General features: G+C 54.0%; 1 protein-coding gene and 1 long non-coding RNA gene across 7 annotated transcripts in view; both read right to left on the bottom strand.

The window, feature by feature from the left end:
- The window catches only part of DHX30 (DExH-box helicase 30), a 29,759-nt gene continuing 2,963 nt past the window's right edge, over positions 1 to 26,796 (bottom strand). For 3 of the 6 annotated variants that reach the window (XM_032867907.1, XM_032867905.1, XM_032867908.1), the window contains exons 3-24: positions 26,295 to 26,401; positions 25,333 to 25,387; positions 20,010 to 20,105; positions 18,854 to 18,882; positions 12,709 to 12,839; positions 11,997 to 12,107; positions 7,859 to 8,160; positions 7,300 to 7,420; positions 6,428 to 6,577; positions 4,414 to 4,566; positions 3,264 to 4,100; positions 2,923 to 2,998; positions 2,733 to 2,837; positions 2,292 to 2,467; positions 1,840 to 2,046; positions 1,663 to 1,744; positions 1,393 to 1,586; positions 1,139 to 1,298; positions 869 to 1,026; positions 661 to 764; positions 443 to 582; positions 1 to 328 (exon numbers count right to left, since the gene is read on the bottom strand). In XM_032867907.1, the coding sequence (XP_032723798.1) occupies positions 75 to 328; positions 443 to 582; positions 661 to 764; positions 869 to 1,026; positions 1,139 to 1,298; positions 1,393 to 1,586; positions 1,663 to 1,744; positions 1,840 to 2,046; positions 2,292 to 2,467; positions 2,733 to 2,837; positions 2,923 to 2,998; positions 3,264 to 4,100; positions 4,414 to 4,566; positions 6,428 to 6,577; positions 7,300 to 7,420; positions 7,859 to 8,160; positions 11,997 to 12,107; positions 12,709 to 12,839; positions 18,854 to 18,882; positions 20,010 to 20,105; positions 25,333 to 25,387; positions 26,295 to 26,319 (3,666 nt within the window). In that variant the 5' untranslated portion in view covers positions 26,320 to 26,401 and the 3' untranslated portion in view covers positions 1 to 74. Of the gene's footprint in view, positions 329 to 442; positions 583 to 660; positions 765 to 868; positions 1,027 to 1,138; positions 1,299 to 1,392; positions 1,587 to 1,662; positions 1,745 to 1,839; positions 2,047 to 2,291; positions 2,468 to 2,732; positions 2,838 to 2,922; positions 2,999 to 3,263; positions 4,101 to 4,413; positions 4,567 to 6,427; positions 6,578 to 7,299; positions 7,421 to 7,858; positions 8,161 to 11,996; positions 12,108 to 12,708; positions 12,840 to 14,857; positions 15,089 to 18,853; positions 18,883 to 20,009; positions 20,106 to 25,332; positions 25,388 to 26,294; positions 26,402 to 26,796 lie in introns of those variants that run through there. The other 3 variants (XM_032867910.1, XM_032867909.1, XM_032867904.1) reach the window with 3 other exon arrangements.
- LOC116873822 lies at positions 9,226 to 9,687 on the bottom strand. The gene is made up of 2 exons (XR_004383897.1): positions 9,634 to 9,687; positions 9,226 to 9,540 (listed from the first exon to the last, which is right to left on the bottom strand). It is a non-coding gene; the product is annotated as an uncharacterized LOC116873822 (long non-coding RNA).

Here is a 26,796-nt window from a genome sequence, read left to right as displayed (position 1 = left end):
TCACAAGGGATAAATAGAACTTTATTTTAAATAAACATTTGCACTCTGTACACAGCCCCAGCAGACAACGGGGCTCAGTCATCCGCTGTCTTGCGCACGTCGAAGCTGCCGCAGGGCCCACGCAGCAGCTCCGCCAGCAGCGCCAGCAGCTGCCCGTGCTCCTGCTGCACGCCCGGTGGCAGAGCGGCCAGCTCGCTGCGCAGGCTCCGCTCCACCATGCGGCCCAGCGCTCGGCGCAGCTCCCGCAGCAGCCGCACGGTGCGCGAGTCCCCCTCCAGCCGTAGCAGATCACTGTCGCTCAGGGAGATGGTGGCCCGGCGCCCATCATCTGCAGGGGGTGGGGGAAGAGAGAGCGCAGAGGTGAAGCCAGGCTGGGGGCTCCCCACCAGAGGATGCAGACCAGCCCAAGCCGTGGTGGGGCAGAAGGCAGGTGAGCACCCACCACGGATGTGGACGTCCCCGTCGGTCAGCAGCAGCACGGCTAGCGGGTGCACCTGGGAGGAGTCCCGGACGAAGACACTGCCGTTGGACTTGACAGCCATGAAGTACGTCAGCCACCGGCTCCGCAGCCGCGTGGCCTCTCTGCGGGATAGAAGGCAGGCGTGAGCCCACCCTCCTCGACCAGGCAGCCGCCCTTCCCCGGCCCTGGCTGCTTCCTACCGGTTAATGGTCGACTTGTGTAGCAAGATGTTTCCTGACTTGGTCCTGTAAGTGACGCTGTTGGGCTTGAATTTGCCCTGCCTGGTCACCTTGCCCTGTCTCACCTGCAAGAATCAAGGAGACGGACGGGCTGAGCGAGAAGCAGGGCGGGAGGGTGGGGCTGATGGGGCTAAGAGGCTGGGCCGCTGGCCCCTTCCCGAGGCAGCACCTGGATGAGGTTGGGGTAGAGGCCGGCCATCAGCACGCCCTTCACCAGCTCCTCCTCTTCGCTGTACTCGTTGCACTGGGCAGAGGCCAGCGTGCAGTCCGAGGGCTTCCCCACCAGGAAAGCCTCGTAAATGTTCTCCGAGAACTGCTTGATGAGTCCTGGGGAGGTGAAGGCGGGCTAGGCCTGTGGCCCCTGAGCCACAAGGCTGGGGAACCACAAGCCTGGGCCTCAGGGGGCGGCGGGGGGGGGGGGGGGGGAAGGGCCACTGACCATGGATGAACCGTAGGCTGGGGGCGTACAGCAGGTTTTCCTCCAGATAGTTCTCACGGGAGCTGCGGTCCTGCCAGCGCAGCACCTCCTCCCAGCCAGCAACGGCCCGCACAAAGGCCAGGTGGTCACTGCCGCTGTCGTGGCTCAACAGTGCCTTCACCTGGGAGGGGGCGGGAGGGGGCACCGAGGCCACAGGGTGAGGGCCGGCTGCGATGGCAGCTTCGGGACGGGGTGGGGGAGGGACTGGGTCTGACCTTGTCCACCTCCGCCCTGTTCTGCAGGCTACTGCTGAAGGGGTCCCGGGTGAGGCAGGAAACGACCACCAGCAGCGGGTGCAGGCAACGGAAGATGGCAGCCAGCACTATGGCCTTGGCCAGCCGGGGGTCAGTGGAGATGTGGGCCAGGCGCTGCCCCAGGGTGGTCAGGTACTCCCGCTGGTCCAGCACCCCTGCAATAGCTCCGCGGTCAGACTCGCCCTCAGAGCCACCCTACAGCCCTGCCCGGCCAGGCCCGGCCTGACTCACCGATCTCCTGGAGCAAGATCACAGCCTCATCCACCGCCTTGATGTTTGGACTGTCCACGGCCTTGGAAAGGAACTCCACTGCCTACAGCAAGCAGCAGCCAGATGTGGGCCGTGAGCCCCACATCCCACCTGCCCCGCACCAAGTCCAGCCCCAGCCCAGCCCCCGCTCCGGCGCACCGTCTTCTCAGGCATGTGGATTTTGGCCTGTAGCACCAGGTTCTCGAGGGGCGTGCGCAGAATCTCCGGCACTTGGAAAGGGACCATTTTCTCCAGCCGGCTCCGCGGGAACAGGTGGTAGGCAAAGCCTGACTGGCAGCGGCCCGCCCGGCCCCGGCGCTGGATCACATTGGCTCGTGACACCCACACAGTCTCCAGGCAGGACACCTGGGGGAGGCGGCAGGTGAGCAGCGACATAGAGGCCAACAGGCCTTCCTCAGCGCCGCCCCTCGTCTGGCCTGCACCTCACTTAATCCCTCAACGGCCCCCCCACAACAGGGACACAGAGAGCCCACGAGTGTGGCCTTCTCCAGACACACACAGCAGATCCAAGGCTGATCTGGGCTGGGGGCCACCTCAGAACTTGTAGTTCTTCCCCCAAGGGCTGGCTGGGCCCAGGAGATGGGTGCCACCTTGGTCTTCAGGTCATAGCGCTCCTCCTTGTGCAGACCACTGTCCACCACATGCACAATATCATTGACTGTGATCGACGTCTCCGCGATATTGGTGGCCAACACAATCTTGCGCACCCCAACCGGCGGCTGCTGGAATATGGCCTTCTGGTCCATCATGGGGATGTTGGAGTGCACTGGTGGGCAGCAAGAACATGCTGGTTATGGGCACAGCTCCTGCTCCCTGTGATGAGGCCACAGGGCAAGGATTTTGATACCATTTTGATGGAACGGAGACCCAGATCAAGAGAATATATGCCCACTCAAGGTGGAAAAGCCAGCAAAAGCAGGGCCGGCTGATCAGAAACCCAGGCCCCTGGAGTCCCCACTGGGTTAGAGTCCCTAGGCCAGAGGGCAAGACTGGTGTCTGGGGGCCATCGCGCCTCACTCGCCCACTCTCACCTGGCAGGATGAGGTACTTGCTTTCGTGCATGCCCAGGGCCTCCTGGAGGCGTTGCTGTACTCCTTTGATCTCCTGCCAACCAGGCAGGAAGCAGAGGATTCCACCTGTAAAGGGGCCCTACAGGCGTGAGCCGTCACTCTCAGCAACTGGCGGTCAGGGTGGGCACAAGGCAGAGGGGAGAGCACCCACCTGGCTCCCCTCGGGCATCGATGTGCAGAACCAGATCCGTCACGAGGTCCAAATCGAGTGCACACTCATCCTCAGACTGGGGGGTTGGGGGGAGAGGCCACAGTCACAGGCCCAGGGCAAGGATGCAGCTGGTCTGTGACTCAGCGAGGCCAAGGCACTCAACAGGTCACCCCTGCCCAGCCCTCACTATCCCCCTGCCCAGGAACCCTGACTGTTCAGTTTCTGTCAAGGACACAGATTTGGGAGCACAGCCTCGCCAAAGGCCACGGCGCCACAGGGGCAGGGAGGCGGGGAAGCCAGAGGAAAGGCCGGGGCGGGCGGGGGCAGGCGGGTCCCCTCACCTCGTGGTGCCGGTGCCGGTGTGGGTACTGGTGCTTGCCCAGCTTGGCCAGGATGTCCTCCAAGTAGTGCTCCTTGACCGGGTACATGAAGCCCGGCACCTTGATGACAGGGCAGCCACCAAAGTAGCGGGAGAAGCGCTCGTTATCGCCCGTAGCGCTCATGAGCACGAGTCGCAGGGCCGGGTTGAGCCGCTGCAGGCCCTTGAGCAGAATCAGCAGGAAGTCTGTGTTCACGTCCCGCTCGTGGACCTCATCCACAATGACGTGGCTCACGCCCTCCAGGCTGGGGTTGCTCTGCAGCTTCCGCAGCAGGATGCCCACGGTGCAGAAGAGCAGGGCTCCGCCGCGGGCCGGGGGCTTGCTTTCCAACCGCACCTGGAAGCCCACGTTCCGGCGCAAGGAGGGGCCCAGTTCATGGCTGACCCGCTGTGCCACGGACACGGCGGAGATGCGACGCGGCTGCGTGATGATCACGTTGCAGCGGGCGCCGCGGCCCTCGGTCACATAGCGCTCCAGCAGCAGCTGGGGGATGCGCGTGGTCTTGCCGCAGCCTGTGTCCCCAGAGATGACCACCACTGGGTGCTGCTCGATGGCGTTGAGGATGGTGTCCCGATGCGGGTCCACGGGGAGCTGGGGGGCCTCCTGCCAGACTGGCCCTCGCCGCCGCCACAGCTCCAGCAAGTTCTGGCTCAGACGTACCTCCTCTGCTTCTGACAGGGGCACGTAGGGCTTGCCTGTGATAGGGTCACTCAGGGGCCCTGAGTCCTTGCCCAGGGGTAAGACGTCCTCGCTCTGCAACCGGAGCTCCGGGGAGATCCAGGAACTGTCCACAGGGTACTGAGGGATGGGAGAAGCAAGCACAGCGGTGAAGGTCAGAAACTTTCTTCCTCATTCACTCAAAAGCCCCTCCACACGGTTCACCTGGGCCGGATGCTGTGACCCAGCCCGCTGGCGGGGGGCTCCGTGCACAACTGCCCGAGGACTCTCGTGGGCGAGACTGGGCTGCTTGGGGCCAGGGTGCTCCCGGGCTCCAGCCTCAGTGGGGACAAAGGGTGGGTGGCAATGCCCACTGCACCCGGAGGCCTTCAGTCAGGAGAAACTGGATGGAGCCAGGGGCGGGGGTGGGGAGGGATTCTCTGGGCTCTCTTACATGGTTCAGGAAGGTCTCTATCTTTCGGAGGATGGGCTCAGGCACCTGGATGGTGCACGGCCGGCGCTGCGTCTCACCCAGTTCACGCAGAGAGGCCAGGTTATACATGGCGTGGGTAAGCGGCTCATTGTTGCGGTCCACCAGGCCCAGGCTCTGCAGAGGGGACACGCATGGCTCACTCGGGGCCCCTGACGCCCCAGAACCAGCCCACACAGGCTCAGGAGATTGAGCGAAATCACGCAGAGCAAATGTTTCTCTAAGAGATTTTGGGTTTTAGCAGACATTATAAAGAGAAGAGCAATTAGGAACCTGGAAAATGTAATCTCCACCCTGTCCCAAAATGTAACTAGTTAAAAATCATCCCACGAACAAGACCCGACATGTCCAGGAGGAATGCCCCTCAGAAACCTCTCCTGGAGCAGTGGGGTCCCCATGACAGCCCAACCTCACCGCTATGAATTCCCAGCACGGACCTCTAAGCCAGGAGGGCCGGGCCCTTACTGACCCCATGAGAGCCTTACAGCACCCTGTTTTCACTACCTCCAAAGCACACCCCGCCCCCTGCAACCTTTCTGGTCCAGCTGCCATCCTACCCTGTCTCCACATGGCACCCATTCCTCCTGTGACCCCATCAGACAAACGTAGATAGAATTTCTTAGAAATGTCTATTCATACAACTTGATAAACACATGCCCCAAGTCACCTCACCAAACCTAAGCCAAGGTGTCCCAACACCTCAGGCAGGTGTGCAAAACCGGTCTTTCCTCCCTACTCCCGTGCTCCTGTCCCCTGTGCTATCAGGACTGCTTGCCCCCCAAGACTCTCTCCTTCAGGAAGACTACCCTCACAGGGGCTCCTGGCCGACCCCAAGGGCAAGCATCTAGTCCCTGGGGCACGGAGGTGCTCACATAGCCGCTTCGCTCCCGGGTTTCCACCTTTCCAGGCCTGCGGGTTTGCCCTCGGCCTCTGACCAGCGGCCAGCCAGCTGCATGCTCCGCACCGCTGCCACCTGGGAGCTGGCTCCTTCCTGTGACACGCCCACACCTCGAGGCTCCCGATCCTCAGTGTCTATCCAGCTAAGACTCAAGACTTCCACAAAGTTCCATCTGTCACCAGAGCCACAGGTACCGTACTGCTCACTTTTTTTTTTTTTTTTTTTTTTTGAGATTTCATTCATTCACCTCTTTGAGTGAGAGCACACACGCAAGTCGGGGGAAGGGCAGAGGGACAGACTCTCAAGCAGACTCCCTGCTGAGCCCTGAGCCCAACATCCGGGGCTTGATCCCAGGACCCCGAGAACATGACCTGAGCTGAAACCAAGAGTCGGATGCTTAACAGACTGCACCCCCAGGTGCCCCGATCCCTCCTCCATTCTCCTGGCTCTCACTACCTCTCACGAGCAGCTGTGGCTAAAATGGGGTTCCCAGAGCCCAACATGTACCAAAGGCCCATCTGACCAGAGCAAAGAGCAGGGCCTCCTCACCCTCTTCCCCTGCACACAAAACTGTGCTGCTGTGCATTCCCATCACCCACTTCTGCGGCAGTCAAGGCAGCGCTGGCTCCCACCACTGCGCACAGCTGGACTCCAAAGCCTCTAACTGCCTCACCTTGAGGCTCACGGAGATAACACCTTATGATCCATTTTGCCCACAAAGCCCAGGTAATCTAGATCTTTATAGACACCAAGTCTGCCTCTCAGCAAGGGCACCATTCCCCCAGCTCTGTGCCATTCAAAACAATACCCATGTCGCCTCCCTGCTTCACCTGGGTTCTGGCAACACGACCAATAAGGCTGAGCTCCAAGCAAAGCACCTTCGGAGGGAGTAGGATATTCCTGGGAACAGCAGCCACACGGCCTGACAAGCAAGGCTTGGACATCAGATGCTTTTGTGCTCAGGCCAAAGGCCTGGTGTGGTGGATTCCATTTCCTGGAGAACTGGACCGATTCGCCAAGGGTAGGGGAGCTCCAAGACCTCGCACACATCATGCCAGGGACTGCCCCGCCCCGACTCACCTTCAGTTTCTTGCAGGCCAGGGCCGCTGCCTTATTCTCAGCCTCAGCTTTGCGGCGCCCTTTGGCGACAAAGGTCATGGGACAGGGCCAGAGCAGAGTGAGGGTGGACAGCTTGGTCTTGGTGCCCACAGTATGGAACTGCATGAGGTTCTACATGGAAGGCAAGAGAGATGGCTATAGAAAGGCAGAGAAAGCAGCGCTCAGAATCCCAAGGAATCCAGCAATGGAAAATGAACCCCCATCTCGGCAGGTGCCAAATATCGGGCACACGAGACGGGCCACTGGGCAGCAGAAGCCAGCCCCAATAGGGCCGTGGCTCCCTAGGCCAGGGCTGGCGTCTCCAGCCATCCCGTGGTTTCGAAGCAGAAGACAGTGTCTGGCCAGGGCCGCCACCTACCCTCCAAGCCCACTGTGCTCTCAGCACCTTTGAAGCAAACAGGGATGTTGGCAGCTGTGGGTCGAACCTGTCAGCATGAGCCAGAACCAGGCACATTCTGGGGGTGCGTAAAGCCCTTAGCCCTAGGGAGAAGCTGTGCTGACTGAAGCCCGAAGCCCGGCCACAGAGATGAAACTCAACCTCAGCCAGACAGCGCCACCTCTATACCACTCCTGCCAGCCACCCCGGACCGAACTCGGGTCTCCCGTTCCCACGGAGCCAGCCCGCCCCGAGTTCCTACACCAACCGCCACTCACTCCCGGCTGCATCACCTTCTTTATAGTCCAAGGACCCTGAGCCCCCCGCCTGGCCTATGTGCAGGCTGAGGACATAGCTCACACATACCTGTAGATCCCCTCCTACCTGGTCCCAGGGACAAGCAGACACAACCAAGCCAGCTCCCCACCCACACGCGCTTCGAGGAGACCCGACTCACCTTAGCTGTGGAGGACGATGTTGCTATCTGAATCACTTTGGCCAGAAGGTTCTTGGGAAGTGGAAACTGGGTCAGAGCCCTAATAGCACTGTCGTCGTCTGTCATTTCAAAGGAACCCCCCCTGGGAGGACCAAAAGTTCAGGTGAAAAATCTCTCTCTTCCTGGGCCCGTTCACCTCAGGCTCTGAGGCCCAGGGGTTGGGACAGTGCAGGGGCACGGCAGGCAGCAAGAGGCATGGAAAAGATGGCAGGCCCAGCATCTTCACATGGCCTATGATCCTCTCAAACACACAGCATGACTGGTGCTCCCTCCGCTCCCCCAGATAGGTAACTGGGGGCAAGGGGTAGGGGCCCAGGGGCAGGCAGAGTAGTGGCTAGGCCTCAGCGGGACCCAAGTATGCCCGGAGGGAGGGTCCCTGCTGCCGTTCTGCGGAAGCCCAGCCACACAGCACAATGGCAGACGTACCAACGTACCGATATGAACAAGGTTCCCAAGGAACACCCCCATCCCTATGTCAAGGTGCAGCCAGCTTCCCTGCATCCCCCACGTCCAGCTGTACCTCGAGTCCCTGAGTGGGGTGTGGGAGTCCTGCTGTGTCATGGACAGGAAGTCAGTGACATCAATGGTCCCCTCTTCCAGCTCTTCCTCCTCATCCTCCTCTTCCTCCCGGCCCAAGGAGCGGGACAGGCCCCCAGGGCCCCCTGGCCGAATGTTCTCGGGGTTCAGCTGCCGCCAGGAAGTAGGTGGCATGGTGGGTTCCGGGCGCCACCAGCTGTCAGCCGGAGAGCCAAAGCGGTCGGCTAGCACGCGGTATTTGGCTGCATCAAACAGCTCGTTTCGGGGACCCAGCAGTCCCCAGCCCTGGGGGGAAAGGCGTGTTGTGAGGGGGCATCCTCACGCCTCAGTCTGTCCAAAACCTGCCCCCTTACGCTGTCCCCTATGCAGGAGCCATACCTTTGCACCCATCCGCCCGCCTCAGCCCCCAGGCCAGAAGTGGGTAAGAGCGCACACAAGAGGTCTAGCTCTGACACATGAAAATGACGAGGTAAACTCTTACATCTATTAGACAAAAAACTGGAAGAAAAAAAAAAAAAAACCCCAGGGCAATGGGAAAGCTGATACATTCACAAAGTGATCTAGAAAGCTTCGGTGAATACAGCAGTTAGGAGAAATGGAGCCCACCCTACAAAACAGATCTATCTCCGGTCTGACCAAAGAACCCTATGCTGAGAGCGTATTCTAAAAATAACCTGGGATGCCTGTACAGCCTTCATACAGAATGTCTTATTTTAAAACATATTAGAGCTTCATTCTCTTCCAGAGAGAATACCGAATAAAACGTGCTGAGTCTCCAGCACCCCCAAAGCAACGTGCTGGCTCCCCTGCGCGTCACCAGGAGAGATGAGACCCGGTCCCTGCCCACAGGGAACTCCAAACCCATGAGGCAGAACAAAAATGCAGGTGACCAGGGTCTAAGGAACCACAAACGGAGAAGCCAGATGAACGTAAGGAACGTAATTCCAATCCAAGTCTGGCTAAGCTGCTCGCGCATTTGCTCCCAGTGACCTCTGTGCCGCGGCAAGGGGCACCGAGCAGGAGGGCAACGCCCGTACGCACGCTGCTCTGGCGGGGGCAGGGGGAGGAAGGAGCTGCGGAACCGAGCGCGGGTGCTGGGGAACGGAAAAGCTGTGAACTCCAGAATACCGAAAGGACTCCCGCTTAACATCCACCCGCTTAAACAACAGGCCAAGAACGTCACACGTTTCTCCAAAGAGACACAAATGGAATAAACACAAGACGCCGACACGCCTCCGAAACTGTAGCTGCTCGCGGCGCTGCGCGGCGCGAGATGACACATTCGGGCGCAAATCCCCAACACCTCCTCCCACCTGCGTTAGGTACATTTGGGGGAGAAACATTCCCCCCCCCCAAAAAAAACAATTACTGTATGTGACTATGGAACTTCATTTTCCACAAATCCATCGCCGGCTTGGTTTAACGCTGCCCTTTAGAACTTCTGCCTCATTTTCAACTCCATCACGGCAAGAAGACTTGATGAAAGCAGGCCCTTCCCCCCCCCACGTCTCAGAAGGAGACTCCATTCGGCTCCAACGCAGCTCCCTGTGCTCTGAAGCTGTGTGTTTCCCAAGGGGAAGGCAACGGAAGGACAGTGAGCAAAGATGCTTCTGGGAGCTGTGAAGACCGACAGAGCTACCTCCTTCTGACGGGCAAGGACCAGGCCTGGGGATGTGAAAAGCAAACACTCTCTTCAGCTCATTCTGTCCTTTCCGGCTGATCTGTACAAGATCTAGCCATTAGGATGTGATCTCTTACCTACAGAGAAAGCTCTGTGCAGTTAACACAAAACTTAAGAATTTATCTTAAAAATGAGAAAAGAAAAGATGCCCAACGTCAGTACGCATTAGGGAAATGCCGGTCAAGATTAAGAGATCCCACCTGACGCGCCCGAGGACGGCTGCCAAAACCCACATCCCAAAGCGCCGGTACAGACAGAGAGAGCCTGTGCCCTCTGGGTGGGAACGTGAAGGGCTACAGCCACCCCACGTGGGATAAGCACGGCAATTCCTTACAAGAATTAAGGACAGAACTAGCACATGATCCAACAACTGCATATCTGGGCACTGAAAGCAGTGTCCTGAGGAGACTCACTGTACACTCGGGCTCGCGGCAGCATCATCCACAAGAGCCGAGAGCTGGAAACAACCGAAGTGGCCATCAGCGCGTGAGTGCACAAACCTGATGCAGCACGGCCAGACCAGGGAGTGCGCCTCAGTTCTGACACAAGCTCCATGAACAGACCTTGAGGACACCACGCAAGTCCAATAAGCCAGAGACAGAGAGACAAATACTGTAGGATTCCACTTATATGAGGCTATGAAGTCCCAGAGGAGTCGAATTCATAGAATCAGGCAGCAGGTCGGTGGCTGCCAGGGGCTGACGGGAAGGGGAAGGGGATTTGCTGTTTAATGGCTCTGGGAGTTCAGTTTTGCCAGGTGAAAAAGTTCTGGAGACTAGGTGCACAATGCTTACCACTGCTCAACTGTTTGCTGAAAAATGGTTAAGATGGTAAATTTTACATTTTGTGTAACTTACCACAATTCAACAAACAAATCAACAAAAGAGAGGCTATGAGCACAGCAGAGACAGAGACAGAGAGAGGGCGGGGGAGGGACGTGACCATGACTTGCTGCACCGAGGCCACCTTTTAAACGTCAGAGAAGAATTTCTCACTCGTAGCACTACTGGCATTGGGACCAGCTAATTCTTTGCTGTGGGATATTGCCCTGTGTACCGTGGGGCCTTCAGAAGCATCCCTGGCCTCTCGCCAGGAGCACTCCTCCAGCTGTGGCCCCCAGAATGTCTCCGGACGCTGCCAAATCTGTATCCGGATCCGTCCCCACAACCCCGTGCTGAGATTCCCCCCTCAAGCCCCTGCTGAGACTCCCCAAGGTAGAGCTGTTCTGAAAGATGGGAGATTTCTGAGAAATTCAGCAGATGGTGGCTAAACCACTAAGAGATAAGATTTCCCCAGGGGGGGAAAGGGGTAGAGAGAAAACTGATGTCAACAGAAGGTGGGAGGAGAAGAGCCTGTAGTGACCCACCAGAGAGGGGAGGGAGAAGGCATCCAGGCCCAAAACACTCAAGCAAGGCGAGGACCGAGAGGCTGGCCAGAAAAAGCATTGTGCCAGTCATTCAACCGTCACCTGGTGACCACTGCTATCTGTCAGCCACTGCGGGGAGAAGGCAACTAGTGAGCAGGACGAGGGACACAAACCCACAGCGGAGAGAATGCACACCACAAGCACGGGGCGCTGCCTGCTCTCTGGCAACTGTGGCACCAGGGCCAAGGGGAGGGAGTCAGGACACTGAAGTAAGTGTATGCGAAGTCCACGGAAAAGAGTCAGAAGAGGAAGGATCCAAAAAGCAAAGGGTGGGAGAGGGACGGAGTAGAGGGGCAGAAAGGGGACGAAGACAAGAGAAGGGGGGGGGGGGCCTGGCGAGGAAGACGGCCCTTCCTCCTCAGATGCAGGGAACAGGCGGGGACAGTGAAGGCCTGTGGATTCGGTGGGAGAGAATCTGAAGGAACACCCGCCCTATAGCTCTGTCCCCACTGGAGCAGAAACAAAGACCGAGGAGCCCGAGCAAGATTCAGGGTTGGCGCAGCCACAAAGGGAGCCCATTAGGGATGGCCAGGAAGGCTGGTGAGCAGCGCTGCAGGGCTAGTTAAATACTGGGTAACCAGGAACCTGAAAGCAGCCCATGCCCAACCACTGGGAAGTGAGAGAAGCAACAACCGCGCTTCTGTTCCAAGGAGCAGAAAACCGTGTGGGTGCAGGAACACCCACGCGAAATCATGGGAAAAGAAAAACAGAAACCAAAATGGAAGTACATCCACAGTGCTGTACGACAGGAGCATTTACCAAGAGCTCTCCTGTGTTTTCTGAAACCACAGAAAGTAGGTAACTACAGTGGCAAAAACCAAACCAAACCAGAACACCCAAGTATTCCCTTGTTGGCTGCACAGCAAGAAAAGAACGAGGTGGAGAGAACAGGTGAGTGAGTGAACACCCGTGAGCCTCCACCAAGAGGCACTTGGTACCAGAAAGCCCATCAGAGCCCGGGGCAAGGGCCGTCCCAGGACGGAGGTCGGCCTGGCTCTCGCCAGGAAGGGTCACCTTGAACAGCTGGCAGGCTGCCGCTGCAGCCTGCCGCTCGGCGTCGATCTTCTTGCTGCCATAGCCTTCTACCTCCACGCTCTTGGGCCACTTTATGTGGAGGGTGACTTTCTGGGGAAGAGAAGAGAGAATCAGGCCCCTGGCCCCTGGAGATCACACGGAGTTGCTGGGGGCCTGATGGCAGCTGAGCCGAGTGTAGGCTGCACCCCACGCCCACGGCTAACCCCCGTGAGGCTCAACCTTCCCATCCTCAAGCCGTTCATCCCACCTCAAGTTGTTTTGCTTCTTCAAAGTGCCATGTTCTAGCCAGAGAGCAAGGTGGGACCCATCTTTATTGTTAAAAATCTTCATTCAGAATGGTTTGCCTGCATGCTTCTGTGGGTCCCAGGACCTACGAGACTCTAGGAACAGGAATTTTTATCAACTCTGACCCTCTGCAGTCCCAGTTCTTCAACAGGGACCAGAACCAGGGGTCAGTGCAGAGGCCTGGCATACCCAAGAGAGGAACTCCTCACCTCATCTCCCATGTTCCCTTTCTCCAAACGAGGCTCTTTTTCAGACCTCGCTCTGCTTTGAGAGTCTCTGCGGACCATTTTCAATTCACAAAACCCACTCTATGGCCTGCCTGACCAAGAAACCCGGGGGAGAAAAGGGCAGCCAACCTCTTTCCTGAGAGTCACACCAACACCTCCTCCAGCCACCAGTGACTTACCTTTTTCTTCGGTCCATTCGTGTGCACGTAGACCAGTTTGTCCTTTGCATGTGAGATGCCGAGGGCTCTTCCAATTACACTGTTGAGAAGGTTTTTGGGCTGTGGGAACTCTTTTAATAGGTCCCTAGAAGCTAAGAAAATAAGAACAGAAGCATTATAGTTGCTCTTTTTCTTTTAAAAACTCCACGGGGTGTGTATCAGGACAACCCTGGGCTGGATACTGAGGACATTGGCTCATGACCCCAAACCACCCAGGAGCATCTTGGTAAAGGAGGGAGGAATGGCTTCAGGTTTACAGGGGTCAGTAAACGTGCACAACCAGACCCACTTGCACAACCACTTCCTGAAGGAGAAGGACCAGGGACCCACACACCACAGAGGAGAACCAGCCTCCATCCTCTTCCCCGTAAGATTCTGACTTAATACATCAGCTACAGAACCCTAGGCGGCAACCCCCCTTGTCTGAAAGAAGGTACTGAACAAAAAAACAAAACAAACTCCACCACACACACAAACTGGAGATCAAGACAATGCAAGGCCCCTCCTAAAACAAACAATACACAAAAGGGAGGGTTAGTCCCCAAGTCTGAATACCAGGCCCTAGCTCTCTTTTTGCACTTTAGCATCCTGCAAAGGACCACTTAGAGCCAGATTATATGAAGGGACATCGATCAGGGATCTCCACAGTTGAGACATGCATAAGCTATTTCTCCCCCAAGTTTGCTGGAGTCAAGTGGAGACAGGATGCATCAGATACGCTGAGAAGTACCTCACTTTTTTTCACTTGTACTTTGGATCAATCCCAGAGTACAAATGGGTGAGATGTCCAACCAGAGGCAGCTTGTGCCAGACACAAGGCTCAGCCAGGCCGTGAAGAAGCCTGGTGGGAGCAGCTAAAAACAGAAGTAAGGGCCCCAAAGCACCAAAGCGACCCTTTAAGAGATGCAGGGTCAGAGACTGGCAGAGGAGATGGGGAAACCTTTTCATTCACCACCTGCAGTCTCTGCTGTTATATTCGGCTTTAAACCAGCTCCAAAAAGAGAAATTTTGTACATATGCCCCTGCCCGCATCAGTCATACATCCCTGCCCGCATCAGTCATACATCAACCAGGGAGATTTTTCACCACAATGGGACCCTGACCCTCATCAGACACTTGAGAATGGTGGTGATGTTGGGGAAGCCTCCGTATTTTGACGAAGCTCCCCCCAGGAGTTCTGATGTAACCCTAATCCTGGGTTGAGACTGTTCCCCTGAAGCAGATGACTGTGTCAACTGGCGAAGAAGGAGGATTCTGCCTGACTCTGTTTCCCTCTAAAGAATTATCCTGGGTGGCTCAGTGCGTTAAGCCTCTGCCTTCGGCTCAGGCTCAGGGTCCAGGATTGAGCCCCATATCGGGCTCTCTGCTCAGCGGAAAGCCTAGTTCCCCCTCTCTCTCTGCCTGCCTCTCTGCATATCTGTGATCTCTCTTTGTCAAATAAACAAACAGAATCTTAAATAATAAAAAAAAAAGAATTTATAAAGCAACTTGAGATTCAAGCAGTTAAGAATGGTATTTAAGTAGACTCAGAGGGCTTCCCACAGAGGGACCCAAAGTTAAGGAGCCCACTAGACCCCCAGGCACAAGAGATGTGCACTGGTCCCCTCTCCAGCTCTACAGGGCAGGGGGAGGTTGGCTCTCTACCCACCACTGATAGTGAGGGATGCTCTGACCAGTCTAATTCCCTGCGCTATTCAGGAAGACACAACGCTGGGAATCATTCTGTCTCTACCTCAAATCCTGAAGTACCAGGTGTATTTTGGGCTCTCTACCACACTGCTGAGGATGCGCTTACCCTTGATGCTCCAACCCCTGACCACCCATTCGAGCGGTAGGTAGATGTTTTCCTGTTTTCCCCCACGCTCTCGAGGTCCCGCGCCTCTCACCTATTCTTGCCTGGTGCAGGTGCTCCTGTCCCCGAACCTCCGCGCCCGGGGTCCATTTGGGCCTGGACCACACTGAGCTTTACAACAGCAGCGCTGCGGCCCGCCGGCGGCCGGCGGTCTCGGCCACTAGCGGAGAGGGGCCCCGGCCCGCCAGGCCCGACCCCGGCCCGTGCTCCCAGCTCTGCCAGCCCCGGCAGCCAAGGGCGTCGCGGCCCGGCCCTCACCGTTCACCATGCTTCCGTCGCCTTCCCCGGGGCCGCTAGGGGCCACCCCTGCCTCGGCCTCGGCGGCCTCCTTCGTGTGATCGGGATGGACGCAGCCTGACGAGAGGCCGCGCGAGCGTCCCTGTCGCCCGGTGGCGCGGTGGCCCGGGAGTCGCAGGCGTGGGGAGACGCCGGCAGCCAGCGCCATGAGCCTCCTGGCGGCCGCCATCGCGCTCCCGCCAGCCCCCGCGGGCCCGGAGCCCGGCAGGGACGCGGCGGGAGGGCGAGAGGGCGGGAGCAGCAACCCGCGCGCCGCCTGGCGGCTGGGAGGACCAGGGACCGGAGCCCTCCGACGTGGTCCCGGCGCCCAGTTCCCTTCTCTCTCAGCCGGGGCCTTCCGCGTCCCGGGCTTGTCACCTGGTGGGCTGCCTGGGATGGCTGGCCCCCAGCTGAATTCACTGCCCCGTCAAAGCCAAACCCACAGACTCGTCGTCTGAATCGGGGGCAGGAAGACGGAAGGGGACTTTTTGGGAAAAGTTCTGGCCTTAGCTCCATCAACTTAACGTCCATGGAGATGAACTCCAGGTTCCCTCTAGTTGCCACCCATTGCTCATGAATACCTCTCACATGCCCTGGCAAACTGGCTTGCACTCCAGACCAAAGAGGGAGGATAACCACTAATCCAGGGCACCCCCATCTCATTTAAAGGCTTACAAAATAAACCTGAAGAAGAATCCAGATTTGGGACAGGTAAGACCTCCTGAACATAAGCAAACCACTTTTAATTCCGGGGCTGGAGTCAAAGGTGAAAAATACCAGACTTGGATAACTAGCCCAAGAACTGAGCTGGTCCAGCAGTGTGAGTCTGAAGCTACTGTTCCTTACTTGCTTGAAAGCCAAGTGGGATGCTATTTCCAAACTACTATGTCTGGGTTCTAGCCAGGCTCGTTCCCCTTCTGCCTGGTATACGGCACTGAGGAACAGAAACTTGGCTCAGCTGGGAATCACACTGAGTCTGCATGTTGGGGCAGTGACAAGGGGCTTGGTTAGAGGTTGGCAGTGCAGCTAGGGCTATGCTGGGAGGGAGGGTTTTGTTTGTGTGTTTGTTTTATAATTCTAGATCTGACTCTGAAGACTCCTGGAGAGCTTGTTCAAATGCTCGGAGTCACCCCCAAAGTTTCTTATTCATTAGGTCTGGAGGGGAGCCCAGGAATCTGCATTTTTAACAAGTTTCCAGATGATGAGACTGCTGGTCTGGGACCTCCCTCTGAGAACTGCTGGCTTATGGCAAGAACATAGACTATGAGTCCTAATACTTGGGCTTAGTCCAAGCTCTGTCACTTGCCAGCTGTGAACCTTGGGCAATTTCATCAGTGGGGAAAATGACATATTTGATCTACTCATTTGGTATGGCTGTGGTCAGGATAAAATGGGAATGTCTGGAAGGCAGCAGAGTGCTGTACAGTGCATTCTAGAGAATTCTCTAAATTCTCCACTGAGGTCTAGAACAACAGACCTGGGGCAGGATGGGGCAGCTTCAACTCCCACTCCTCTATTCCCTCCTCAGTGGGCTTTTAGCACAAAAGGGGCAAAAGGGAAGGTGAACTTGGCAGCAGTGATCTGACCTCACAAGGGGACAGTACCATCTGTATCAAACGCCCCTCTCCAGATCATCCACATTGGGATGGCGAGACCCTTGGGGAAGAATATGATTCCACAGTGGCATTGACTTTTGGCCAAGTGTCACTCTAATTAGCCAAAAGCCAAGGCATCCACCCAACTTCAGGGCAGTTTTCAAGGACTGTTAGCAGCCCAAATTCCCTCAAAAGAATCTAGAAACTTACCAAGCCTGATAATGGCATTAGGGGCTAAGGCCAGATTTTGAAAATGGTGTCTGAAAGCTGACACAAAAGCCTAGACAGAAAGACACCTTCCCACCCCCCAGAAAGCAGGGCCTAGGCCCAGCATGGTGCTGCAGCAAGCCCTCAGTACAGCACTCTGTTCTGACAGCCACTTAGGCTAAGGTCGGAATGCTCTGACTTCTTGGATCTGCTCCCAAAGGGGCGAAAATAGAGGGACGGATACAAATCAAGACTGGCCATGAGTTGTTCACTGGTCAAACAGGGGGTTAAGTACTTGGGGTTCACCATACTATTGTCTCTATTTTAGAAAACCTTATTTCGAACAGAAGTTTGAAATGCTATGTTTAAAAAAAAGCATCATGCGATGCCACCCAACTAGCTGGTTCTCAGGGAGCTCCTTGACCCCCTTTCCTATTTCATTTATTGCATCTGGGCTCTAACAGCTGGTATCACCTTGAGCAAATATTTCACTTCCAGAAACCTCACTGCCTCTTATGACATGAGGGAAACTCTTACACCGGGTCTTAAAAACCTTCTGGTTTTGTGATCTTCTGCCCATTGGTCCAGAGCGGGGGTTGCCAAACTCCCAACCTGCAGACCAAATCCACCCACTGCCTGTTTTTATAAATAAAGTTTTATTGGAACATAGCCATTCTCACTGTTGGTGTATTATCTATTACTGCTTTCACACCACACTGGCAGAGCAAAGCAGCTGCAAAAGAAACCATGTGGCCCAGAAAGCCTAGAATATGTATTCTGTGACCCTTAAAGAAAGTTTGCCAACTCCTGCCTTAGAGAATGTTGAAGAAAGTTAGAAGGGCTCAGAGATGCCCTCTTCCTTTCCACCAACATTAAAGAATTCTCCTCCACTATCTATTCTTTGGGGAGAGAAAGTTGACTCCTTTGCCTATAAAAAGGAAGAAACTTTTGGGGGGAAAAAAAATTTTTACTGGCTCAGGGATCTCTCTGTTCATTTCTGAATCAAGCACGACATCTGGTATTAAATGCGCTGAACAACAACACCTTGGAGTGTGGAATTAAAGTGTGAGGGATCCGCTGAATACACAGGAGGCTGTTTTAGGACGCTAAATTTTAGCGGCCCCAGGAAAAAGCAACAAGAGGAAGCCCAAGATAGTCCAGACGTGGGGCAGAGACGGGAAAACTTCCGGGGGGCAAGTGAGAGGGAGCATCTCAGTCAACCATTCTGTCAGTGCCTTCGACAACAGTTAGATTTTGTGGGTGGTTAGAATGACTAGACATGGTCCCCTTGGTTGGTGACAAGAAAGGCAAAGGGAGCCCCAGGAGCCGGACGGCCACCCTGACTGCCCTACCCATCCTCAGGGTTCTTCCATCCACATATGTAAAGCCACAGGGTCCCTTGAGGTAAACCACCGTACCAAGAAGAGGGGACCCGTGTATGAGGGAATGGACAGGAAGGACTAGTCCTACGAAGGATCCTGCCAGAAGTTCTGTTATCCCACGCTGCCTTCTGGTGCTCTGTGTCTCAGATCAGGGCAGGTGGGAAAGATCGACAGAAGAGGCTCTGAATTTCCTCACCCTTTACCTAGGAGGTAAAGAGCTTGGTGGTAGAGTGGGAGGAGACTGGCAAAGGAGGTGAGCGTTTTTTCCAATTCCAATCTGAGTCTGATGGGCACTGTAACCTATTCGAGTGGCCCCCATTTTGTGAGCGCTGTTTTCCTATCTGAACACCAGAGACACTGTTTCTGCCACACAAACTTGCTTCTAAAGGCAGTGAAGTCACTAGGGACTCAGAAAGCGTGGCAGAAAGTCCCGACAGTCATGTGTGGACTAAAAAGTCTGTTGCTTTTGGGATGAAGAAGTGGAGGCAAGACCCTTTTTAGGTTGAGAGAGAAAGAGAGAGAGAGAGAGAGAGAGGAAGCAAAGACGCATACACCCATGGGTGCCTTCTGGAGACGCAGCTGTGAGGAGACAATCAGGCTCAGGGGGTCTGTGCTCCTCCAGGGAAGACAGCACAGGGACTGTCCCCCACCAGGAGCCGCTGTCCCCCAAGTGCAGCAGCCTTCTCCCCTGCATGTGCTCAAGGAGGCACTGCCTAGCCGTGCTGCCTGGATCATCCCACCTAACCATCTTTAAGCTTAGCCAAAGCACATCTGACACTCTCAGAGCCACTCACCTGCCATGTTGGAAATGTTAACGTTCAGCCTTTTCGAGTTACAGGGCATTTTAAGAAAGAAAAAAAAAAGGGCAATCAACTCTTGTTTTGGCAACGGTAGGGGGGTGGCATTTCTTTAACACCTAAGTCAAATGGTCAGAGGGGCTGCAAGTATTTCTTTCTATGCTGCTGTCTGGAGTCGGGGCCGCTGGCGCGGGAAGGCGTCGCGGGTGGAAACTGAGTGGGAACAGGGCAGCAGCGTGGGCGGCAGAAACTGAGCTGCTCTGTGCTGCCCGACCCTTCCTGAGCTCTTGACCTTCAAAGCACTTTACAGACAGAACCTAAAGTGGACATGCTGTCTCCGCAGGAGGCAAAGACTCTATGACCTAAAATAGTGTTCTTCTGCTAGGCAGCTGGCATCGGGGCGTGAACGGACAGCCAACGGGGCAGAGCGGGCAGCTGTCGGAGGATGAACAAGAAGCCACCAGGAGCACTGGTCTTAGCAGACCCAGAAAAGATTGAAGTCTGAGGGAGGGGCGGAGATACTCACAAGCGGGGATGCTTCCTCGGGTCCCCTTACAAGCCCCACCCCCGGGGTACCAGTGGGACCTGAGGGGAGCTATCACCTGTCCGGGTGCTCGGACATCCTCCCCAGTCGAAAGGTGAGCCTACCCTGCCAAATGGACTGAGAGACAGATTTTTAGTGTCAGTAAAGTGCTTTGAGGACCTGGGGGGAGGTAGGGAGGGGATCTGCCAGGTATCCCAGGGCCTCCAAGATGGAGCACCCAGGGCCTGGCAAGGGCGCTCTGTTCTGGCCCTGCTACAGGTGCCCTGTGCTTCCTGAACCACCTAAGCCAGGGACCGCCTAGAAGATCCAAGCCCTGCAGACTCTCCACACTGATGCCGAACACCCAGACTGAGCCTAGGCTGTATGTCTGGTCACACGAGGAAGCCCGAGGAGACCACGGGGTCTGAGCCAGGGACCAAGGATCATAAAAAAACCCAGACCTTTCCAGATGAGTTCTCCCTGAGGGTTCCAACAGCTTCACTAGCCAGCCCCACTCCTCCTCACTTGCTTTCCAGAGGATCGTGACTCTGGCACCCGGGTTCCCATGCCGCCCGCCTCCCCCACAGACCCTGCACCAAGCTGATGCTGGAGGCAAGGCTCCTCCCTTACCTCGAGAGATGGTCCCTCCAGGGGCAGGGTTGACACACATGGGTGGAAGGCGGGGTGGGGGAAGTTTGCACTGACGCTGCCTGTGCTGGGCCCGATCTGGGGAAAGAGAGAGGGCATCAGGGTGATGTGTTCTTACCCCTCACAGTTACAGACCCTTGGACAGACTCATCCCAGAGCATCTGAGAGGAGCTCTGGGTGGCAGGGTGGTGGGATGGTACATGCAGCCAGTCATAGGCTCTGACAAACAGTGCCACCAATCCCACACAGAAAGAAGGCAACAGTCTACTATAGACGGGATACACAATAAATTTGTAGAGATCCCTTCCTGACTCTCAAAACAGCCCTCAAACTCTCTTCCCTGAGGCACCTTGTGTGAGTCAAACACCCATCCTACTTCCTTCTCTAGAGTCCTGAGTGGTGAGGATGAAACAAGAAAATAACTGAAAACGGAAAAACCACGGTACTGTGTAAATCCCCTTTATCTGTCTTCTGCGTATCTTAGTTAGCCCTGTGTCTGCTGTTGGTTCCCAGATGGCCACTTCTCAGACTATTCTTTCCCTCTAAGAAATGGGCAAGAAAAAGACCAACTGGCTGCTGGGGTCCTCCCTAAGCCAAGACCAGACCCACACTTACCAGCCTTCTCTCTCTTTATAAAAGTCAATGGTTTGCTATTCCAAATACTTCCATTCATTTGGAGGCTAAATACTACTTTTCAGTGACGTATAAAGTATGTTTTTAAGACGTTCCAAAACGTTAATATGCATGAACATCGCTGTTGCATGGGAAGGTGGGTACATACAGGGAAGTCAGGTTTCACATGTTGACCGCCACCCACGTGGTGACAATGTCATTGAATCGCTGGGTCTGGGGGAAAAGGTACACGAGCCCTCTGCTCTTTGCCTCACTGGTTTCAATATGATTAACAGGGCGGGAGAGGAGCAGGGCAAGACAGCCACACACACACTACACCCAATAGTCTGCTCGGCTGCCATCATGTCCATTTCCATAATGCAAATCGGCTCATACACAATCGGTACATGAGGAAATATCAGTAAAACATGTGAACCCTCAGTTCAAATGTGATTTTCCTAAGGCAAGGGAACTGAAATAGCAAAGGTAGAATTGTAATTTTCAACAAGAAAACAAAAGACCCTATCAAAAATACATATGTATATATGTATCTGTATACATACATGGGTGTGTGTGTGTATATATATATATATATATATATACACACATATACATTTTTTTTTTGAGAGCAAGCACACACATGCAACAGGGGTGGGAGGGGCAAAGGGAGAGAGAGAGAGAGAGCATCTTAAGCAGGTTCCATGTCCGGCACGGAGCCCAACATGGGGCTTGATCCCACGACCCTGAGATCATGACCTGAGCTGAAACCAAGAGTCGGACGCTTAACCCACTGAGCCACCCAAGCACCCCTCAACTATATTTTTTTTAAAACTTGAACCTGAGTGCCTGTAGGGAACCAAGGGGATAGATACATGTGGATTCACTCTACAGTTTTTTTCAACATTTCAGTAGTTTTGAAACTTTCCATATTAAAGCACTGGGGGGGAAGGCATGTACCTGCAGCGAGGTCCTCCTCCCCCACACTGCCAGCTGCAAGCGCGCTACTGGCAGCCCCATGGGCTCAGAGCCCCGCTGTCCCCCACATGGCCTCGGCACTGCCAGCCCTGTACACTGTTGGCACTGCACTGCGCCGCGGGCCTCGGCTGTCCACAGACCACTGTTCGCGCACTTGGGCCACCAGATTACACTGTACCCCACAGGCCCTCTGATGACTTGAGAGGTGTGTCATTCTGCAGAAAACATATCCAGTGATACAGGAGAAATGCCTGTAGGGTCTTCTGGAACAAAGTGCCTAGGATCAAGGTTTATCTTGAAACTAAGGTGGAAAATGATCAGTTCAACCTTTCCAGTCCTGTTTGAGAAGGGTTCTCATTCATTTCCAGGGATGCTGGATTGAGAAAAAAGAAGTAAGTGATTTGATGATTATCTGTTTCATAAAGCATTTTCAGTAAGCGGGAGAGGGGGAGTTGTTAAAATTCCACATCACAGAGCCCTCTTCTGAACACGGAGCTGGAGGAGGAAAATGGCACATTCTTGCTCTTGATCTAGTGTTTTCCAAAGTTTTGTGCTGACTGTAAAGGACTCAGCTTGCTCTTTGTGGCCTGAATCTGATGGCATTGCCTCCAAGAGACAAGAAACTTGTGCTAAGAAGCCAGCAAAGGCAGTAACAGGCCACTTACCACTCATGAACATGCTAGTGGGGCGGTACTGGCAGCTCCGCTGAATTACATTAGAGACAAGATGGCAGCCGCAGACCCAGCGGGCCACTGTCCACCAAGCTGCAGGGCACTGCTCCAACTCTCACCTTCAGAAGCGGCCAGCGGCCTGACCCGCTGAGCCGCTAAGCCCCGGAGTGCAAGAAAGCCTCTCTGACACCGAGCTGTCTCCTCCGATTGTGCGGCTGCACAGCACGCTGCCTGCTGGGGCCAGGCTGTCCCTCTCTGGCAAAACACCAGCTCCAGGGTGATCCAAGCACCCCAGAGAGATCCAACTACTCACATTTATCAAGGGCCTGCCAACTCAAGACTGAGGGCTGCAGAGAGACCACAGCCAGGTGCTCTTCCTGTACTCTCTCTCATCTTCATCATACCTCTGAAGACAGGGATTGGGAAACAGGATCAGGTAAGTTAACACCTTGCTAGCGCTAATGGGGACCAGATATGAACCCCAGAGAGTCTGACTCCAGCTTGACACCATGTGACATTCCCCCTCGGGACTCACGACACCTTAGGGAGCTCATAATCCCATCATGAGGAGCAAAGAAACCTAAAAACTAGATAAGAGATAAAGAACAGTCCTATACAACAATGAAAATGTCACAAGGCTGCACATGATCAATTGCCAAGGTCATGGTGCAAACCGCAAGTGATACTAGTTCAGAAGACAGGAAAGGGCATTCAGCCTAACGGTCAGAAAAGAAAGGGCAGGTTTGCCTGAAGGAAAACATCCAATGCAGTAAACTCTTTCTGATTAATGGTTTTCCCTGAGACCTTCAAGCATAAAGTGGTTGTTGGTAAGAAGGTAACACTTACCTGTGTGGAAAGCAAGGCCCCAAATCAGACTATGTCTGATTATTAGGTCCTAAAGCTATTTAATACCACAGACCCGTGAATTTCCCCGGTGTCAGGCCCTCTTCTAAGCTCTTTATCTGTACTAACTCCTCTGATCCCTAGAACAACTGTGTGAGGCAGGTCCTAGGATCTGGCTCACTTACATCAGGAGGAAATGAAGGCACAGAGGCCCAATCACCAGCCCCCCGCCTTGGCCAGCCTGGGTGCCAAAGTGTGAGGGGAATCAGGACTCTGGCTCCAGAACTTTTGCACAGAGACGCTCTGTTGACTTCCATGGAACTGAACGCTAATGTCACCCCCAGCGAAAAGTCTGTCGAACAAATCAATCCCAAGCCTAGAAAGGAAAATTACAAACACTCTAAAGGAATTTTGCCACAACCCTCTCACCTGGTACCATCTCCCTATCACGTGGGAGTGAAATAACACAGAAAAAAGGAGGACCATGATTTTTACTGGGCCCTCCGTCTCTTCACAAAATCAGCACTGTTCCTTCAGACACTCCCACCATGGGAGAATCTATTTTCATCCAACTTTCACAAGTGGGCGGACAACAAAGCCCACTGATCAATAAGTAAACACAAAGTGTACTTAATTTTCAGCTCAAAATGTGCTGTCCACACTAATCTCAAACCCAATTATTTCCAGTCAGTTAACCAATGAAACCAGGACGATAGATTAATTTTTTCATGCAATACGAAAATACACGGAGTGACTAAAAACAAACAAGGAGGGGGCGCCTGGATGGCTCAGTTGGTTAAGCGTCTGCCTTCAGCTCAGGTTATGACTCCAGGGTCCTGGGATCAAGCCCGGCATCAGACTCCCTGCTCAGTGGGGAGCCGGCTTCTCCCTCTCTCTCTCTCTGTGGCTCTCCCCTGCTTCTGCTCTCTCCTCTCTGTCAAATAAATAAAATTAAAACAAACCAACAAAACAAGGAGGCAGGAAGAGGCTGTTCTGAGCCCTGGTATATCCAGCCCTCCTTCTGACCCCATTCAACAGGACACCACTCAGCCAAGGTTTTCCGGGCCTCTAGGAACACAAGTGGTGGAGGAGACCCCGTGGGAGGAAGACTTTTTTTTTTTTTTCCCCAGTACGCTCCACACCCACTGTGGAGCCCAACATCCGGTTCAAACACAACCCTGAGATCAAGAGTGGCCCGCTCTACTGACTGAGCCGCCTGGGGGCGGGGGTGGGGGTGTTAGGAGGACAAGGGAGGACCTTTTTAACGCTCTACTGACTGAGCTCTACTAACTGAGCCGCTGGGGGCTGGGGATGGGAGGGTTGGGAGGACAGGGGAGGAGCTTTTGAATCAGCGTTATGGAAGGTCTATAACGGTTCTCACTGATTTGTAAATTATGCTCAGAGTGGAGTCTTACAGTGAGCATCAACAGAGATAACAGGCTTTTTACTCACTGTTCCCTCAGAGGAGGAAAGTCCTGCTCCTAAGACACGCAAAGCCCTCTGGAATGTGGTCCGTGAAGGCCTCCCCAGCTATAGCTTACTTCCTGTAAGCAGGAATGAATGCTACCCTACAGCCCAGCCGTGGCTCAATTCTGCCATTGCTTACAGTCCTCTGACCCCAGCTGCTGGACAGCACGGGTTCCAAAACTTGCCACAGTTTCTATGACCACCAATATAGCAATGACTCAAACCACTTTCCCCAGCGTTCGCTGAGGCCTACCCTGTGCAGAAGGCTGTGCCAGGTGCCACAGATGATAAAGGAGCACAGCAGGCCCTGGGTGCAGGGAGCCTCTAGTCTAGAGATACGATGGTCAGAACAGACTAAGTGCAAGAAGGTACAGACACGGTACAGAGGAAAATCAGAGAGAGGCGAGAGAATGCGTTTGGCTGATAGAATCAAGAATGGTTCATGGAGAAAATGGCGTAAAACACCAGCTTAGAAAAACAGATGGGAATCCAATGGGCGGTGAGTATGTGTGAGAGGATATGCAAGGGCAGGAGTAGCAAATGAACACAGGGACTTGGCCAAGGACCCAGCCTTGGGTTATAAGCACCATGCAAGGGGAAGGCAGAGAAAGGACTTTGGTAAGTCATGCAAAGAAGGGGTCTAAGGGCTACACACTGGTACAGGACCTCCACGGCCCTCACAGCTGCCCATCACAGGAAGGGAGGGCATGAGGTCCCAAGCACAGCCATGTTCTTACCTTTTCTGAATGAGTCCAGGCTGAACATTTCTGGCCAGGAGGGAAAGCTGGAATCCTAAGAAGGTGGGTCAAAAGGCAATGGTTACAATTCTTGGTCCAGGATCCCACAGAGAATACTTCAATAACACAGACAGGGCTGTCCAGAAGGCGAGAAAAATGAAGCTCTTCACTACTGAGCCCCAGCTGCTGCTCCCAGGATTAAGGATGGAAGGGCCATCTCCACTCTACAGTAATTACATGGCTTTGTTATTTTCTCACTGAGAGCTTTCTTCTCTGTCCTAAACTCCCCAAGCCCTGCTCAACAGAACGAGATGCATTTCATCCTGAGAGACATACTTCCACCTCATCGCAATACTTGCAATCTTCCTGGGACTTCTGGGAAGAAAGGAAACTCTATATGGACCCCTTTTCTCATGTGGCATCAGCAAGTGGGACTGATGACTACCCTATGGACAAACTAGTTTATGGGGCTCTCACAGAACCCAAGCAAGCCCCTAGGGATGGGACTTGATGGTTGTATCAAGGAGTAACTTTTGTAATTTAAAATAAAAAGCTTTTCATAGTGGAGTTTATTAAATAACAAATATTAAGTTAAAGTTCAACTGTTCAGCAAAAATGTTGGTACATTTTGTTCATTTAACTGATGAGTATACCTAGAACCTTAAAACACACACACACACACACACACACACACACACACACAGATAAATAACACTTCTGGTTTGACGATTTTGTTTTTAAAAAAACACTCAAACTCACTTATAGACATTTCTAAGAATGTAGTACTCCTGGGTTGGTACAGTAACCTTTTGTGGCCTCAGTTTAAAAACATCTACACAATGTTTTAACAAACCAGGATAATGTCCAAGACTCCAAGGAGTCTAATAGGGCCTACATTCCTGCTCCTGACTGCTTTCCCGTCTAATTCTCAAATGGTGGGGAGATGGGGGTAGAGGGCTGACCTGGGGCCGAATCTTTCAGGTCCATAGCAGGTCTGCCCTGATGGCCTCCTCTCCCCCAGGGATGCCGGAAATTTCAGCCGATAGCATATGGTAGCTCAGAGAGAAAACTTCAATACAATATCAACAATGATACAATTCACTTTAAGAAGTTACATCCTATAGACTCCTTCTTTCCAAATTAAAAGAAAAAGGGTGTAATTTGAGATTCTAATCTTAAAGAAAAACCTGAATACTATAAAATCTAAACCATCTAAGTGATTATTACTTGAGAAACAATACTTTCCTGCTAAGAAAGAGCAAATTAATTTGCTTGTGAACAGACTGCTCTGCTTTTAAAAAGTCCCCAACCCTCTCCAACGCTCATATAACACTATCTTTTCCTCCATCAGTCTAAAAACTACGTATGATATTCAAGATAGGATGTTTTAAGACATTTTACTGAGCTCTAGAACATTTCATAGAGACTGAAAAGAAAGTTGCATTCCTTGAAATATAATTATGT

This window comes from Lontra canadensis, unplaced genomic scaffold (assembly GCF_010015895.1).
Source record: "Lontra canadensis isolate GAN:19392208 unplaced genomic scaffold, GSC_riverotter_1.0 scaffold35, whole genome shotgun sequence".
NCBI classification, from domain to species: domain Eukaryota; kingdom Metazoa; phylum Chordata; class Mammalia; order Carnivora; family Mustelidae; genus Lontra; species Lontra canadensis.
Note: the sequence above shows the minus strand (reverse complement) of the source record. Positions and strands in the feature narration are given on the sequence as shown.